This window comes from Labrus mixtus, chromosome 2, assembly GCF_963584025.1.
Source record: "Labrus mixtus chromosome 2, fLabMix1.1, whole genome shotgun sequence".
In the NCBI taxonomy this organism is placed as follows: domain Eukaryota; kingdom Metazoa; phylum Chordata; class Actinopteri; order Labriformes; family Labridae; genus Labrus; species Labrus mixtus.
The window spans coordinates 17,146,224-17,165,037 of NC_083613.1; the positions used below are offsets into that span (position 1 = coordinate 17,146,224).

Below are 18,814 nucleotides of genomic sequence, written 5' to 3' on the forward strand. Positions count from 1 at the left end.
TTTAAGATATATCGATATATTTTCAAACAAGATAGAGAGTAAGACAATATCGTTAATATCGATATAGTTTATGTTGCAGTAAAATAACATTATAGAGGTGCCAGTTCACCTTTTTCTCATCTCAATGATGATGACTGTCTGTCCCTCTTAACCCTGCTCCTCCTCTCTCTCTCTTTTATTGTATTTAAGGAACATTTTTATTTTATAATATTACTTTTTAAATTCACAAACAGGTAGTTTATTTTTCCATGTGTTTTCACTGTTAATAAAATACATATCGATATATATCGAGTATCGCCATTCAGCTAAACAATATCGAGATATGAGTTTTGGTCCATATCACCCAGCCCTACTCTGAGTACTTATGCACAATAATGACACTAAACATCGCTGTCAGTGAAAGTGCAGATAACTCTTTAACTGGTCAGGCATCAAACACAAAAAATATTTTTCTTTCTCGAGTGTAACTCAACTTAAACTTTAGTTTATTTTTGCAGATGAAACAGTGAAGTCAATGTCAGAGTATAGAAATGTACAATTTCCCTCCAAAAATGACCTGCATTGGATGTTCTTCAAAGCCACACATTTCTGGAGATGCAATTTGCTGCTCTGCTTTATGAGTTTGTTTTTCCTTTCTCTCTGACCAGAAAGATTCTCGTTAGAGGGAACAGACTGAAGACACAAAAAACGTGCAAAAGTCTCAAACAACTACAGAAACGTGCAGAAACTGGTAGAACTTGTGTGAAACCCACAGACCTTTTTGATAGTGCACCATTTATTGGTTACTTACTTTTCTTGCAGCTTGTCTGCCATCTGCTTTTCGCAGCATGTTCTGTCATTTGCAGCTCTTTTCCGATGTGCATTGGTTTGGGACTTTTTGCCGGTGTTTTTAAGTTTGCATTGTTGTCTGCTGCTGTCTGTTTCTCCTTAAAGAAATCGTGTCAGTCATTGCAGTGCGACTGCCCTTTGCGGCCTGCGTGCTCCCTTCTTTTCTTAAAGTGCTCAGTTGAGTTTTAACGTTCATTAAACTTCAACATGAAGCTACAGAAACTTCAGAGTGTTCCTCTGATTTTCACTCATGTCCCCCCTCTGATTTGTACTTCAGGTGAAAAAGCTTTCATCAAATTGTAGATGTTACCGGAGTGAGCTGTCATTGCTCTTCATATGGAAACATCATCACACATTTTTCTGGCAGCAGACCCATCATGTGACGTTGTGTTTACTTGAGCTGTAAGAGCGGAGCGTGTCCCCGGTGGCTTTATGACTGCAGGGTGAGCTGAGGACGAGCAGGCAGTGGGAAGGAGTCCAACACATGCAGACCTGCCTGGGAATGTGTGCAGCATCAGGGAGATACATCCATCAGTGGTAAAACAAACATTATTTTTTTTAAATAATCTACAAATCCATCTTGTATGAAATGTTACAAACTCTGCAAGATTTATTTGTCTTAATTGTGGGGTGCTGATGGTCAAGCTCATTCAGTCAGGACGACAATATGTTACCTTATCATTTTTTTCCCACCCCTAATGGATACAGTTGTAGTATCGACAATATTTAAGGACCAAGGAAAAAACTTATGGACGATCCAACATGTCATTAATTATTATTTTGGCCAGTGTTCAGAAATAAAAGTGTTGTATTTCATCTTTATAGATGTTTAAAGACACACACACAAAAGAAATGCTGACATATCATCGACTCAAACTGGAACACAACAAGGTAAAATAAAGACGCATTACAGCCAAAGGGTCAGACCTGTTTGTTAAAAACATTTTAATTCAGATATTCAGATTTTTCCTCACTTTGAATCAGTCTGGTTTCTTTTTCTCTTTACAGTAGTTAATGTGCAATTATCTTTATTACTGGGTCACAGTTAGGAATTCACAAAGTTATTGGCACTTGGAACACATGGGGGAAACACTGGCATGTACACAGGGGCGGGGAAGGGGGCGGAGTCAGGGCGATCAGTTGGATGGGCAGGGCTGTGTCACATGGCAGGGTTAAGGTAAAGATCTGGGGGTGTGGGGGGGGCGTATGAATTTTTTGTGTGTGTTTGGCGGGTGAGGTCGGTATCTTCTTTGACATCAGTAGACGCTACTGCATTATTTGTTTTTGTTCATTTTTATAGACTTTTTTTTTCTCAAAAAGCTCTTCTTATCTTACGTCACTTTTTTTCTGGGTTATGAAGAATAATAAAGAATAATACCTCATGCTGCGAGTGCACATCTAACAATCAAACTTTGATAGTGCTTCTATGTCATAATGTACAGTTTATATATTTATATATTTATACTGGAAAAAACGAGTAAAAGAAAAGAGTTCTGCAGAGTTACTTTTCACCCGACTACACCAGAGACAAGGAAGAGAGGGAATAAAAAATAGTCATTCTCGGTTGCTATGATCATATATACGGTATGTAAGCCCCGCCCCCTTCCTGTTCTGTAGCATGATGCTGAGGTAAGACTGTGTTGACATGGAGTCCTGTTTCCTGTAAAAACCCTGCGTTGAATGCATTCAAAATGGTCCGAGACTGCTCTGCTGAGGCTTCCCGGTTTGTTCCTGAAAAACAAACAAAAAAAATGTACCTGCTTTGTAACGGCAGCCACAGCAGTTCAGAAGCTGCTCGCAGCGCTGACATATCTGAGGGGATTAAGGTCTGCTATGGCTGAGAGCTCCCGAGGTAAACTGGTACTTTTTTATTTTAACTGCATCAGTGACACGAAGCCAGGCACACACACGACCTGCAACACGTCCTGAGTGTGCAGGCGTGCCTGCGTGCGAGTTTCTGTATCTCAGAGGTTTGCCTGTTTTGTATTCATTTATACATTTACAGTATATTTACTATTTGTGAGTGTATGAGTTGTCTCTGGTGTGTGGGGATTTTGAGGAAAAAGCGGAATAAATGTCTCTGGATAGAAGACTACAGACCTGCGGAAAGCAGGAAAAAGAGGAGATGAGGGAGAAGGGGGCAAAGGTCAGGGCGTTTGAGGTTGATGAGGTCCAGCCTATGATTTCAAAGATCCACTTCCCTCGCTCCTCTGTTCTCAAGTTTAGCCAGTTTTTTACACACTTAAATTACACCACTTCTTACATTCCTTCAGTCTCTCGGCAGGGTTCCTACTCAAGAAAAATTCACCCTTTGCTTTCACTCTGGTGTAGTTGTTGCATTCAATAAGCCACTTTTTGTTTTTTTAGATTTAACAGAATGCATTTGCTTTGTCTTCTTGCTGCACTGCCTTCTGCTCCACATTACATTTGGGCTTATTGTTTTGTTTTTACAGCCATGCAATCTGACTGTTTTGACCTTTAGTTCCAGTGCTCTATACAGCAAAAAGACAACGTCTGGCACTAGATGGTTAAGGTTTAGAACTATCAATTTTCTTTTGGGAGATGGTGGAGACCAAATCAGAGCTACAAGGACAGTTTTAAACTTTATTTTTGTGGATTTTTTTGTCTTTGCTGGATTTGCATCCAAAGTGTTCAGAACAGTTTGGTGATACAGTTGAGAGTGAGAAATACTACAGCTCTGTGTTCCCTTTGAACCAAAACTTGTGATTTATGACACCAGATTGAGTGTTGGAGGGTGAATGTTTCCTTTAACAGTTTGATAGGGTTCCGAAATGTGTTAAAAAGTGTTAAACAAACAACAACCTGCTCATATATTTTGTAATTCAATGCTGTAAATATTACAGCACAAGTCAAACCCAACAAGCGTTTTGACGAAATCAAGATCTGAAAGGAGATTCAAGTCGTCCATCCAGGCTGCTTTTCATTGATTTTAAAATGAAGGTCTCTTTTTTTAAAGGGACAGTAGTGTGAGGCAGCTGTCAGTAGTAAGATTATTAGTCACAGGAAACGCTAGAGGCTATCTGTACCGCTAACTTGAAGAAAATGCCACCTAAAAATGAATGACATTGTAAGTGTACACTATATTTAGACAATTGTCAGCGCTGAACTTTATTCAGCAAACCAATTTGTTTTAGTCCTCCTCCCACACACCACACAGGTGTGCATCAGCCTGCAGTGCACTACTAGTGACATGTACCTCATACAGCCTGACTTCAAAAACACCAAACTTTCCCTTTAAATGTCAAATGCTTGCTGGGTTCTTGCTGTTATGGTGATTTTTGTTGGATTGTTTTTTTTAAAAAGGGATCAGAATCCCCTTCACATCAGTGCCTGGATCTGTGTAGGAACCCTGTCAGAATCATCTCCAATCTCCATCCTCCACTGGTACCCGTCACCCACCTAAACTCTCCCCGCTTTAACGCCTCCCTCAACCCCATGCAGAGGAGAGTATGCACAGTCTTTGCTCCCACTTCCCACCTGGGGGGGAGACAGGTCGATGGGCACATCATCATCATCATCATCATCATCATCATCATCATTGTCTTTACAGTAAACAACCAAATGTCATTAAAAAAAGAGAAGATAAAACATACAAATTAAAAAAGGGAATAAAAGTACAAAAAGATCAAAACAACAAAAATAAGGAACTTACAAAAAGAACCCTCACATTGAAACTCCATTCCCGTCCCCCTTTAAAATAAAAAAGTAAAGTATCGCTGTTTACACCAGCATCCAAACCACAGACAGGGAGTGACAGAGTGAGCGTGCTCACAAAGGTGCAGAGGGCTTTGGCTCTACTGGACAGTCGAGCACTCGCCCAAAGGTGCTTCTTTTTTTTTTTTTTAAAGATTATTTCACTCTCTCTTTGTCACTTGTGTTCCCCTCTGTGGATCGGCAGCGGAGACGGAGATAAGAAGCAGAAAAACAGACGGATAAAGTCGTGGATGGACGAGTCTTTAGCAAAAAAAAAAAATAAGAAATTGGCTGTGGTGCTCTCTCTTTTTGTTTTCAGGAAGTCATGTCAGCAACTTTCAATCTGCCAACAACTTGATTTTTTGGCATCTTGTCCCACATTTTGGTGGACGTTTCTGCTGGTTATCGTCTTGTGTCGGATTATGTAAAAATGAGCAGCAGAAGCCTCCGGCGGTCTGCTGTTAAGGTGCTCAGGTGAATACAGTGATCAAGACTCTTTAGTTACAATCTTAGCTTGTGTAGGATCACTGCTTCGTGAGATATATCGCCCTCTGGTGAAGCTGGTAGGTACTGCAGTGGATGAGCCCCCCCTCTCTCTCTACGCTGCATTAGCCACTGGGCCACCAGGAGGACATTAAAGAAAAGAAAACATTCAAGCAGCAGTAGCTTATTCTTTGATAAAAGCTGGCATGAGTACCAGGTCAAGTAAGGTTAATTTTGGTCGATTTTTTTTTTTTTTTTGATGGAAGTTCATGCAAACTTTGAGAAGAAATGTGTTGGCATCGTCAAGACAACACGTTTTTCCATGGAGAGATTATTACCAGAGCAGACATTCAGACTTGTAGTCTTAAAATGATGTGAGCCCAACAGTGTTTTAATTTTGTCTTAACCGTCCATCCATCAGTCGATCCATCCATCGAGTTCCCGCAGATCTCGCCTCGACAACAGTAATAACCAAACATGTGGTCCAGCATTAAAAACCCCCTCCTCCCTCCCCCACCTCCCCGCAGCACCTCAGTCATACAATAATGCAAAAATATGTGGTTCTCTTTCTCTAAACTATTTTACAGCTAAACATGTCTCCACCTTCTCTTTTTGTCTTTTTCTCTTTAAACAAACTTGGCAAACTCTACGTACGGGTGTTAATGTTCAAATTGTTAGTACCATCTGTCTTGAAAAATAACTCTCAAAGGGCTACAGTACACTAGCTTCAAATGTAGAAAACAAAAACATAACAGCAACAGAAAAATAAATGTAAAAGGACATCGGAAAAAAAGAAAGTGAAATGTGTACAAAGCTCTTCTAAAAGCACGGCCGAACTCGTCGCTTTATTTTTTATTTTTTTTAAAGAGACACCTGCTCTGGCCCCGCTCAACATTTAAAAAACAAACTGTGCTCAGACGATAGCTGCCCTACAAAGGTAAAGGTCACATGAAGATTCTGTCTCTCTTTTTTGTCATCTCTTTTGCTCTTTGCAGGGCAGTGGAGTGTTCAAGAACTTCTTCATTCTCTTTTCCTCTCAGCAGCATCGGCTCCTAACTGCTAACACTTCCTCCAAATCAAGGAGGAAATAAGACGACAAACAGGCACAGGCCGATATTAAAGATAAATATCAGCGTTCCTGTGCTTTAAAGTACGCCACATTTCTCTAAAAAACAAAACAATTTAAAAACGCCTGTGCAACCTAGTCGACAAGCCGAGGCCCCCGGGAGAACACGGCACGCGTCGACATCCAGCTGAAGACGTGGATTCAGAGCTTGCCGAGTCCTCCTCAAACCTTTCTAATCACAGCGCTGACAATCTTTGCCTTTAAAGTCCACCACAGTGATCAAAGTTACTGATTTATGATTACAAAACTGTTTACCATACTTGAACTACATTCCTATAGCGTGAACGTGTTTTTGTTGACTGGGAACTAAACAGTCATTTAACTCTTTAAGCCTCGCTCGGTGACGGAGCGTGTAGCTTGTGATGGATCGCCTTTAGTCCAGATTTTGTATCGAGCACGTTAGGAAAGGATCCACCGTACTGCTAACAGTTTATCCACGCTACGTCTCATGACCATTTCCTGTTCCATGTTCTGCTTCATTTCTTGACCTTTCTATCCGCTGACGTGAGATGGAGGTGTGCATTTAATATCACACAAACTAACAAAAGAGGCCAAAGAATTCTCGTCGACATTTGAAGAAAACTTCACATTATCGCATTGGCAGTGCTCAAACAGGACAACGGGCTAAAACATCCAGCTAGATGAGCGTCAGAGTATCAGGCCAGGACTTGAGAAGAAGAAACTGGTGGAGAGTTTTTCTTTTGTTTTGCATTCTGATTACGAACTACGAATGTCGAAAGAAAAAAGTCAAAATGTTGAGGATAAAATTAAAGTGATAAAAAAGTCACAGTGTCTCATCAAAGTAGAAGAGTGGATATGTGATGTTTAAGCTGGAAATAAGAATAATTTAGCGAACAATTGTCAACAGTAAAATTCAAAATAAGTTGGAAAAATTCTATATTGCGACAAACAATGCAGTAAAAACTTTTAGTCAAATGATTCAGCATTAGAGCAACGTGAAGACAAACTACGCCAGAAGAGGAGGATATCTTCTTAAACATTTTCAAGAATATAAAATAAACTTGACTTACTCTGGAAGTCCTAATTGACTCTCAACATTTTGACTTTTGTCTTGACATATCTCAAAAGAAAATGTTTCCTCTTAATTTAATTTCTGCTGGTAGGGACCTCATATTCTTCTGCCTAAATGGGTTACTTTACACTTAAGACAATTTTTATATCTTACAGATATTTAGTGCAAATTTTCCTCCCTCAAAAGAGGGACATTAGCTCCTTTTTCTTGATTGTTTGACAAATCTTAATGGAACTTGTCTTGCTCGAGTCAATTTAAGACAAATCTATAGTGGATTCACTTCAGCCCACAACCCCACCCCACTGCGAAAATGCACCCAGGTATTTATTCTGGTGGCACGGGGGCAGAGAGAGTCCATCACCTCCTCCTCCTCCTCCTCCTCCTCCTCCCCTCTCTCCTCTCACTCTTGTCTCTTTGTCTGGATTGTGGCTTCGCTCGTGTGACGGCAGACTGCCGCAATGCCTCATCTGTCCTGGGAGATTCTTAACAAACGTCTCCTCCTTAGGAAGAATGACACCCCTACTCCCTCCTCTTCCTCTCTCTCCTCACTGCTCAAGTCTGGGATGATTGTAATTATTTTTTAACCCCGCTTGGAGCCTTGGTTCAAACAGTCTGGTCATTTATCACGTCATGATTGGCTGCATGTGTGGATGCTCTGATTCGTCGACAGCAGCAGTCTGGGGGAATATAGGGACAGATAGACCTTTCTCTACCGATATTATGATTATTTAAAGGTGCATTACACACAAAAATCACAACACTTTGTCCCGTGAGAGGGGGCTGGGCAGCACGCACACACACACACACACACACACACACACATACACACACACACAGAGACGTACCTACACCCACTTATTTGCATATTTGCATTCAAATATCTCACATGCACACAAACAGACACCAGCAGCGACACATTTGGAAGCTCCGTCTGTTGTTGCACACACTGAACACACACAGACACACACACACACAGACACACACACACACAGACACACACACACACACACACACACACACACACACACACAGAGACTCTCACACACAGAGGGATGCAGATATACGGCTGAGAGTTTGGCGGGGATTTGCATCCCATGAAGAAAATGGAGTCGACACAAACGAAGAAGTGGTGGATGAAAAAAAGAAAAAGATGGTTTACGTAATGAAGTGACGAGGGACCGACACTATTAAGCCCCTTCCTATGTGTATGTGTGCGATTGAGAGAGAGAGAGAGAGAGAGAGAGAGAGAGAGAAGAGAGCGAGAGACAGGGGTGAAGCAAGGGGAAGATATAGTAATGTATACATAGAAAGGAGACGAGGGGGCAGAGAGGTGTAAACAAAATAATAACAAACAGAGAAAGACAAAGAGGAAAGGCAGAGAAGGAAAAATTAGATTTGGGAAAAGGTGGAGGGGGAACATTTCAGTGTCCTGGTCTAAGTTGTGCAGCTGTCCCGAGTAAAACTACGTAGATGGGATGTTTGAGGAGGTAAAAAAAATAAAGAAGGAAAGAAGACATGATTTTGGATTTGTACGATTAAAAAAAAGTAAGTTGCTCATCCAGGAAACAGCTGAGCCATTACAAGAAACATGGCCGACATACGTCTGCAGCTCTGATACAGTACAGATGTATAGACTCTGTGCTGGGGATATATGTCGCTCTGCAGATGTGTGTGTGTGTGTGTGTATAAGGCAGAGGAGGCAGACAAAAACAAACAGCCACTCATCTCAACCTCTGCGCACAAACCACCCACTCACTCACACACACAGACACACAGACACACAGACACACACACACACACACAGACCTTGCAGAGCTGAGCACCCAAACCACCCACACACACAGTGACAGACATGCGCAGTCACAGCATGGAGCCAGACACACACGTATGCAGCACATAGATCGAGACGAAACAGCAGCGGCAGCAGACCCAGCCTGGCATAGGCATGCGCATTACACACACACACACACAAACACACACACACACACACACACACACACACACAGTTGTGCCTCTGTGTGAAGCTCTTTGGAGCGAGGAGGCAGACATTAACATGCCATAAATGGAGATGCAGGGAAGGAAACGGGGCTGCAAACATACATTAATATGCACATACGCAGCACACAGACATTAAAAACACACCCACGTATTATGTACGCCCACACACACACAAAGCCTCTACAAACAGCTCTCAAATAACCCACTCTGCAACAAAAAAGCCACACACAAAACACACACCAGTATGCACGCATGCATTCACACCAAATCATCCAAGCGTCCCAGCCACCCCCCCCCCCTCCTCCCCTACTCATTCATCCCTCCTCTCTAGGGAGGTTCACACTGTCCTCTTCTTCCCTCTATCTTTCCCCGTTTTTTTTTTTATATCTCATTTAAGGCGACGTTTTTTTTTTTAAACAAAGAGTTGGAATAAAAAAGATTGTAAAAAAAAGACAGAAATGTGCAAACTGTCTAAACACTCCTCCTCCCTAATCCCCCCCCCCCACGATCATTTTTAAAAGTCTTTCTTTCTGTATCTCTCTTTCTTCTTGTCTCTGTCCGCAGTTATTGAACTCAGTTAAGTCTCCGCAGACCGTACCATGTGCTTCAGAAAAGAGGGTGGGGAAAAAAAGGGCATTTAAAACAAACACCCCCACATCATCTTACACCCCCCCCCCCAACAGGGCTTCTTTGACTCATAGCCTAAGAATAAAAAAACACGATATAAGATATCATGTAAATATATAAAAAACGTAAACATCTTTCCTCAAAGCCAGGCTGTAAAAATCAGACATTATTTTAATAACACTGTTTTACAAAACTTGAACACTTAAACTTTTGGTTTTTCTACTGGTTCATTTCAATGATTCGATTTTTGTGCCGCGACGATTCTATATCTTGCTTAAGAGACAGTTTGACAACAGGCCCTTCACCTTGACAGTCTGTGTGTGTGTGTGTGTGTGTGTGTGTGTGTGTGTGTGTGTCTACACATCAACAGTTTACAAACAGTGATTCACACTTCATTACAGCAGCTTCTGCCAGGTTCTGATGCCACAGTGGCAATAAGGTGCTTCAAGGTTCTTGTCATTTAAAAGTAAAAACACCCAAACAGGCCAAATATTCTCAAAACGAACATATCGATCAGTGTCAGGAAAACGTTTAGTCTACCATTAAGTCAATTTGTCAAGTGTTGGTCCTCCAGATTATCATAATTTACAAAAAAAACACTCATACTGGGAATACTGTATCCAATTCCAATTTCACAAGACCTTACAGCTATGAAGAGTCAACACACAGGACAGGTACCACTAAAACAGAGCCCTGACCTTATGTGATTTTTGAGACCATAACGAACTAGAGGGTGAAATATTAACGATGACGTGAATGAAATGTTTCAGCTGTGATGCTCCACCGAACGTGAGGTTATGGATAAAGTATGTGACACCGTTACCGAGTGACCTCAACCTTTGTCTTCGGCATTCTTTGTTCTGATTAAAACATTTCATATCAGCACATAATATGAAAGCACAAAAATCGTAAACACCAATAGTCATATATCAGCGGTAAGCCAGTATCAGCCTATAATTTCTTTCAAATGGTATATATGTAGCACTCCACATAAAAACTGGGTTGTATATTGTTGATGAGAACATAACTCCTGGATTCTCTTCAAATCAAACACCGTATACATTCCCCTCTTCAGGAAGGTGAAACCTTTGACTCTTCAGTCAAAAATGCTGCCCTCTACAGATTCTGGTGCATTGCTTTCCAAAAATACCAAATCTGATCCCCAGTGAGCAGAAGTTCTGGCAAATGCAAGGTCAGCCTTAAGGCTGTGGAAATACATCCTTACTCAGGATATGGGTCTGCTGTGTTTTTTCTAAATCCCAAATTTTCACAGGGACAACGTCGGATTCCAATCTCATCATTTTTTGCTGTCACACAGAGAAACTCAACATGTAGGGCTCCAGAGTGAAACTCACCAGATCATCTACCGCCACCAAGAGAAAGCTGTGAGTAGTTGGTCAACTTCCTTATAACTGGTATATTGTGTTGACGGCATCAGAAAACTAATACAGCCTTGGTCTTTAAACATGTGTCGGATTGTATCGTTTTTTACAATTCTGAGACAAAGTGATGGGTAGCATATTAGTTTGAGCTAAAAACCTTTTAAACACATTAGCGGTTGGCAAATTGCTCTTTGCCTTTTCACTCTGATGGCAGAACAAAGATTGACTCTATTGTCTACCTGGGATTGATTCAATAGTTTTAAACCCACAGAGAGAAAGAGATTTTGATAAAAGATTGGAGAATCCATTAGAAGTAGCAAAAAACCATTGAATATCACAAAGTCGCTGTCACTAGATGAAAAAGTTCGCCTGGAGCCCTAATACCGCAGTTCACACCGAACAAAAGAAAGTCGCCCTCTCACGGGTTTAAGTGATCATCGTGTTCAGATGTATTGTGAATTCTGGAGGTCACATTTTCTAGAGGAAGCAGGTTCTGCACTCCAGCTAATTTTCAGCCACACAAGTAAAGTATGAGAGGGGAATATGACTGCAATCTGACATTCAGGGTTGTTTCTATGCCAACATTCTTCTGCGGTTTCCATTATTTAGCAGCTTTCTTTTTTTTTTAATTGCCTCACATAAAGCAAAGAACTTCACTGTCAGAACAGCAAAGACAATTTTCATCCAGTGCAGTAGATGGATTGGAAACTTTTATTTTTGTAATTCATCTACTTTAGCCTCAGAAAACACAAACTGCCATAAGGTGAGTGTTCACGTGTGAGCAGCAGCCTCTCTGCTCTGCTTTGGTGTGATTCCCCTTTAAGTCCCACATCGCTTTAGCGTACTGTAGCTGATGCGTCTGACAGCGCCCAAATGCATATTAGCGTGTATGTGTGCTCACCGCAGTGATGGGTGAATGAATCCACTGAGCATGTGAAAAAAAAAGAACACAGTCTGGCCTCCCCACTCTCCCCCTCTCTCTATCTCTCCCTCTCTCTCTGCTGCGGCACACCATTCAAACACACACCACACCTACACATATACACACAGTGCTGTGCTCCTTTTGCAATGTAGCAATGCCTGAATTAGCACCTTTGTCCATGCCAGGCGAGCATGCAGCCAAGCGGCAGAGCCTGAGGAAACTTGTGCCACTAACTGGCGTTGCTGCTAGTATTCTTAGGGGAAACATTTCAAACATGAGCCGAAAAACAAATGAACACGACCGCCCGACTTCACACACGAACAAACACACACAACTAGTTTCTCACTTTTGGATTATTCATACATTTCTTCAGATTTATAAAAAAAAAAAAATAATAAAAAAAAAACGGGAGATAAACTTGGATATAAATTTGATTTTAGCTTCTATTTTGTCTCTTTTTGTGCATTTTTTCTTTAAATAAAAAACCCTCTCTTCTCTTTCTGATAAAAACGTAGTTCGATTGTACTCATACCGCAGGAAGTAACAGTGCATTACGCGCAAACTCTTTGACAATCATCAGTAACACGTTGGCCTTTGCAAAAATCACACACGAAAAAAGTAAGAATCTTAACACAACTAGTACAACAAAAATGTTCTTTTTAGGATTAAAAAAAGTGGGAGGGAAAGTTTTTAGTCCAGCAACAAATCTTAGTTTTTCCCATCGGTCAATATACTGTCAGTCAAAGACTCACAAACGATTCTTAAAGGGCTGTTAGGTCCATGTCCCAGCATGCCCGGCACTGGGTCAAAGAGCGGAGGTTGGGGAGATCGTCAACCATGCCAATATACATATTTATATTAATTTCAACCCCTCACCTCTTCAACCCCACGCTCTCCAAGATGAAATACAGTGAACTAACAAATAAAAAGGGGCTTCTGTACAAGCTCGCTCGCGGACGCTGCGGTCCAGATGCTTCACCACGCATACATTCAATATAAAAAACAACAGTGTTATCGGAGTTTGAGGAAGGAAATATCACTTTCTCCAAACAGATTCACCCCCCACCCCTCCCCAGGGAATATCTGTGATTGATTATAGTAAGAAAAAGGGCCTTAGTGATAGTACACACTCTTAAAAAAACATAACAAATAAAGGCTGAACAATCAGGTTTTAAAAGGTTGCAGAGGAATGAAGAGATCGGGGGGGGGGGGGGGTCAACCTCCTTCCTCCTTCCTCTGCTACCTTTCACTTTGTCTTTCTATCTCTCTCCGCCTGGAAAGAAAGGAGGAAGACCAGAAGTGAAGCATTCTGGGCTGCAGAGAGAGACAGAAATGTAGAAAGGAAAGCAGAACAGAAAAACAAAATGAGGTGTAGAAGAAGAAACAGATCCCCAAACACATCGTGGCGTCTAAGGGGACGAGCGACGTGTGTCATCGCTTCTACCGTTCGCTACTCATCACCTCAAGGGAAATACCACCCCTCCCTCCATCAATCTGTCCGTCTGTCCATTCATCTATCTGTCCGTTCACTCACTCAAAACAAAGTGCTGCCGTCTCCTCCTGCCGCCTGGAGAGCGTCTGCCTGCGAAGCTCCGCCTCCTGCTTCATTATTATTTGCGGCGGCTGCTGCTGCCGCTGCCGCCACAGCCTCCAGGGAGGCAGGGTCAAAGCCTTGCTCCGCCCCCAGCCCGTCTGCCTCCATCTTCACGCTGTCGGCTAGGAAGGCGGAGTAAGCGTCGCTATCGGCCATCAGCAGTTTGAGCTTGGGGATCCAGCTCTTGCGGACGACGCGGCGGGCATTGGTGCACATGTCGGCCGCGATGGCGTTCATCTCGCTCTCCTTGAAGCTAGGCGCAAAGTTCTGGCAGTAAACTGGTAGGACAGAAAATAAAGAAATTGATGAATTACATAAAAGACAAGCTGGTGAACAGGCTCCAGGGTGTTGAGAACAAAACAAAGGGATTTTTTTTTTGTTCATGGTCATATGTGTTTATTCCAGTTGGTTAAACACAACCTGCAAACATTTGCCTCCCAGATATGTCCAAACACCATCACGTTTGCTTTCATAATCCCCTAGAGGTGCACTTAGGTCTGTTAGTTTAAAAAGCCTTTCCAAGAACTGTGTCCGGATTAACGTAACTTCAAGCGTCTTGAGGCTAAATTGTATCCGGGGTGATGACCTGTAACCTAGACCATGACCCAGCTAAGCTTGGCTGCAGGATTTCTTGCATGGACGCAGCTTTTCAGCCTTCTGTTTCAGCTGTAAAGTGCCTGTCAATCAGTCTCAGATGAGTGGCAGCTTCACTCTTATAAGCAAGAATGACACAGTCTGTAATCTGAATTACTGCAGCAGAATGAACCCAAAACTAAAGAATTCTGAAGTTTATTCACAATTAAGAACTCAAAAGAAGGCTGACATAATTACACTCAGATGCACATTTGTAAAAAGCCTGAATTTGTGCGTACATAGTTTTATCAGTGACATGAGACAAGCAAGCAATGTATTTAATTTAGCACTGTCAATTGATTAATATTGTAATAGAGATTAATCACAGTAGAGGCTGTGATTAATCTCTTCTTAAAGGCGCTGACACCAAGCAGACGGCAAAGAACTAGTGGCACCACATCTTTTGTTTTGGCCAAAAAGTTGCACTAAAACACACCGCAAAGACTACAGCCGACGGTCAACCACCACGTACGTTCTGCGCATGCGTGAGAGGACATAACTCTCCATGCCAGCAGGCGGCGGTAGCCTGTAATCGTCATTCCTAAAAAGGTGTTCTCCCCACACCACAGGATTTCCGATCGTAAATATTGAACACGTTTAATATTTACGATTTCAAATCGGGGCGGCAAGGTTAAAATCACTCCTAACACACCTCACACCATCGGAGAATCTGGCAAGATAATCTTTGGAACATCAGATAGTCGGGCCTTTGCTGACTTTAGTCGGAAGAGGGGAATCGGGCCCAAAATCTTGTAGTGTGTATCCCACTTTAGTGTGGACCTATACAACTCACATTTGACAGCATGCAGCACTCTATTGTCCAGAGGTTTGCGACTGGGGTCATTGGTTGAAGAGCGGATACCGGTTCCACAGCTGTTAGCCAGAGTGCTCCTGAGCAAGGTAAAAAAACACACTTATTACTTTAAACTGTATTACTTACTTAAACAAAAGATGGCACAATATGTGATTCCTAGAACTCCTTTATTTGTTGACGTGGTATCGGATCAAGTATATGTTGAACACTGACCTGTCAAAAAAAGCGGCTAGAAGGCGTCGGAGCAGCACTTTGTGGCGGGTGCCGGCGCTGACGTGGCAGTTCATGAGCTGGGCGCGGGAGATGAACACAGAGGTGCCGCTCACCAGCTCCAGCTTCTCTGCAGGGTCGCCCTCCTCGTACAGCTTCGGGTGGCAGCGGTTGCCTATCTGGCTGATGAGCTCAGCTGGCAGCGATGCCAGGTCCTGCCGGGACCGACTACCTCTGCTCCCCCGACCGCCGCCTGAGTCTGGGGCCAAGTCTGGAAGAGCCTCAACCCGCTCCCCGACCACTGAGGAGGGAGGACGATGGACTGTTAACAACTAAACTTCTCAAATGTTAAAAACGATCACTTTTCATAAAGAAGAGTCGATAAACAGTCTGAAGTTGCTTCTATTTAAGAATAAAGAATAAAATTGGTTAAAATGGAAAAAAAAGAAGCAACTTAATCCAACTTCTTGCGCTCTGTGCCTAGTTTAGCACCCAGATTGTGCGCAGCTAGCAAAAGTTGGCTAGCCAACACAAAACACTTTGTGCCCCGTGCTTTTGAAAGCGTGCTCTATGCCACCAAAATAGGGCCGTTTTTATCATTTGGTCAGGACCCAAAGATTGCAACAACAATAGCTGGTCTCACTGCTGCTAAAAAATCCAGACGAAAATTTCAAATACTTTTTTTACTCGTTAGGATTTCCCCCACAAAAAAAAGAAAAAAACAAAAAGAGAGAAATAATGGAAACTTATTTGCAGATATTGTTCAACTGATTATTTTTGCATATTTCTTATATGTTTTGAATGGAGCTCAGTTTGTTTAACTGTCCTCATTTTGGAAAGCTAAATTAAAAAAACCATCTGATCGTCCCTTTGATAAAATATAAACTATAAACAATTCATAAGCTGAGGGCAGGCTGCTCAACTTTTAGTGGTTTCTGCGCTTTGAACAGTTTATACTCCTCCATGTTCTCTTTTTGGATAACAAAAAACTTTACAAGGCTGGCTCTTCTAAACACAACACAGTCAGAGTTACAGATCAGAAAGCAAAAAAACTTCAGATTCACATGACAACAGAGTGAACTTGAGCTGAACTCTTCTGTGTTTCTTCTGCAGTGAGCGCTTACCTGCTGCTCCAGCGTTCAGCATGCTGTACATGGTGTACATGTTGCAGATCTGTCTGTACTGTTCCTCTGCGCTGTCTTCTGCTATGTCGTCCTCTTCCTCGTCTTCATGGTAGCTTATTGGCGAGTCGCTGGTGTACATGCTCAGTGTGCCCGGGCTGGTGCCTTCAGGAGTCCCGCCGTTGTTGTTGTTATTGTTGTTATGGTTACTGTTGATTACGGCTCCTCCTGCTGAATTGGTGCCGACCATTCCGGCTACGCCCATCATGGCAGCATTGGCTGCTTGTCCGCGCCCAGTGGTATCCTGGGTAGTGTTGATGGAAGAGGAACAAGAAGAAGAGGAAGAGTAGCGTGCATTCTTCCTCATCCCGCCTCCGCCACCCCCTCCAGACCCCCCGCCCCCGTCACGGTTGGACCCCTCCCACAGCCGCTTGGCCACAGGGGTGCAGACCACCGAGTATGGAGAGCCCTCCTGCTGAGAGGAGGAGGAGGAGAATCAACGGTTATTCATCTTTAGCTCTGGATGACTTAAAAAAAATGAATTAAACAAAACATTCGAAAAGCAAAAAGTTATAAAATAAATAAATCTACATTGTTTATGCATCAGCTTCATAATGAAAATTGCAAAAATTATCCTAAATAACCGTGTGTATCTCCTCAAAAAGGTCACATACACTTGCTAATCTTTGGCCTTTAGTCAGATTTGACTGCAATAGTGCAAAACCAAAGCACCAACACAAATACAACATTGACAAGAAATAATGAATGAGGCCTTCTTTAATAAAAACAGGAAGATTTTGGTTTAAATCATGTAGCTGATTAAAACTAATCTAGTAGATGTTTACAATTAAAGTAACATATAAATGACTCTGCTATCATAGTATGTGAATAACTTCTGTTTTTTTGCCATTATATTTACACATATCAGCAAAACTAACCTGCAGACTTCATCAAAAGTTTATTTAAAAAAAACTACTAATACCAAATGTGGTCACAGATGTCATATTTGTCAATAAACAAAATTGCAGATAGATCCGTGAATCTGATGTCTATTTGTGCTTCATGGTTGTCTAAAACTGTGATGATGATGATGATGATGATGATGGTGGTGGTGATGATCACACCACTCTCACAGTGTCGCCTCTATCTCTCAGCAGCAAACACCCTGATATGCAGATTAGCACCTGACATCACAAGAAAACTATTTTTGAGCTGCATACAGATGCTTTTCAGGTTGTTTTCCATCGCCTCATTAAACGTGTATTTTATCTGGCAACACTTGTCTTTATATAAAGACTTTATACCACCTATCAAGGAGTGAAGAAGTCTGAACCTTCACTTTCAATATTAATCTAATATCTGATAATTCATGAGCCAAGACATGCAAGAAGAACAAGACCACAAGTGTGTACAGTGTGCCGGCTGCCAACTGCAGTACTAAAAGTAAGTTGCAGGTATAGGTCTTTGGTTTTGTCTCACATTTTCCCAAAAATGCGACACACACAAATAAATAAAGGACATTAACATAAAGGTGACAAAGATTAAAAAAAGACAAGAAAACAGCAGAAAGCCATTTAAGTGTTTGTGTTAAGAACAGTGTGACATGCATTACCGACATTATCTCCACTGATAATAATAATTTTACAACAGAGGGTTTTAACATGCACACAGATAATGGGGAAACAATGCTAGAGAACAGTTAGTGGTATTTGACTCTCTTGTCCTCCTGCAGCATGTGCAGAACCTCCCTCTCTGTTAAGAAAAGGTACACAAACCAGAACATCAGTGCTCAGTGTATGGAGGCTATACATATCATGTCATGATCTTTTTTTTTATTTTTTGGGGGGATTTTATTTTTTTATTTTATTTTATTTTTTTAACATATGTCATGATCTTGACTGCAGAGACAGCTGATGATCTCTTCGACCGTTTTAACCATAACATTTTGAATGCCATGGACGTTGTTGCATCAGAAAAATATAAATATTGAGCAGACAGAACCCCATTGAGAAACACGTAAATGATATACAAAAACGTTCAAAAGATACCGGTAATGCAGGAACGCTGAGCTAAGTGGAAAGGAACTAAACTCCAAATTCACTATGCCCTCTATAGACAAAGCCTGTGTAGTTTTAACGATGAGTTATGCAAGACTAGATTTTTCTGATATGACTAGCATCAACATCAACAATAGCCATGCTCTATTTGCTGTTGTTGACAATATTACCAACACCCCTCAACAGCTAGCTCTAGAACTCCTGTCCACAGAGAAATGTAAAATAACTATTAGCACCAGCCAGCTAAACATGTCGACACTCTACCATCCAAC

At 41.8% G+C, this 18,814-nt stretch overlaps 2 protein-coding genes across 3 annotated transcripts in view; both read right to left on the minus strand.

Moving 5' to 3' along the window:
* man2b1 (mannosidase, alpha, class 2B, member 1) overlaps positions 1-18,814 on the minus strand; it is a 117,038-nt gene that overhangs the window by 42,521 nt on the left and 55,703 nt on the right. The window lies entirely within an intron of this gene.
* nacc1b (nucleus accumbens associated 1, BEN and BTB (POZ) domain containing b) overlaps positions 1,750-18,814 on the minus strand; it is a 33,288-nt gene continuing 16,223 nt past the window's right edge. For both annotated transcript variants that reach the window (XM_061053723.1, XM_061053730.1), the window contains exons 5-8: positions 16,489-16,960; positions 15,368-15,665; positions 15,134-15,231; positions 1,750-13,985 (exon numbers count right to left, since the gene is read on the minus strand). In XM_061053723.1, coding sequence (XP_060909706.1) covers positions 13,648-13,985; positions 15,134-15,231; positions 15,368-15,665; positions 16,489-16,960 — 1,206 coding nt within the window. In that variant the 3' untranslated portion in view covers positions 1,750-13,647. The remainder of the gene's footprint in view (positions 13,986-15,133; positions 15,232-15,367; positions 15,666-16,488; positions 16,961-18,814) is intronic.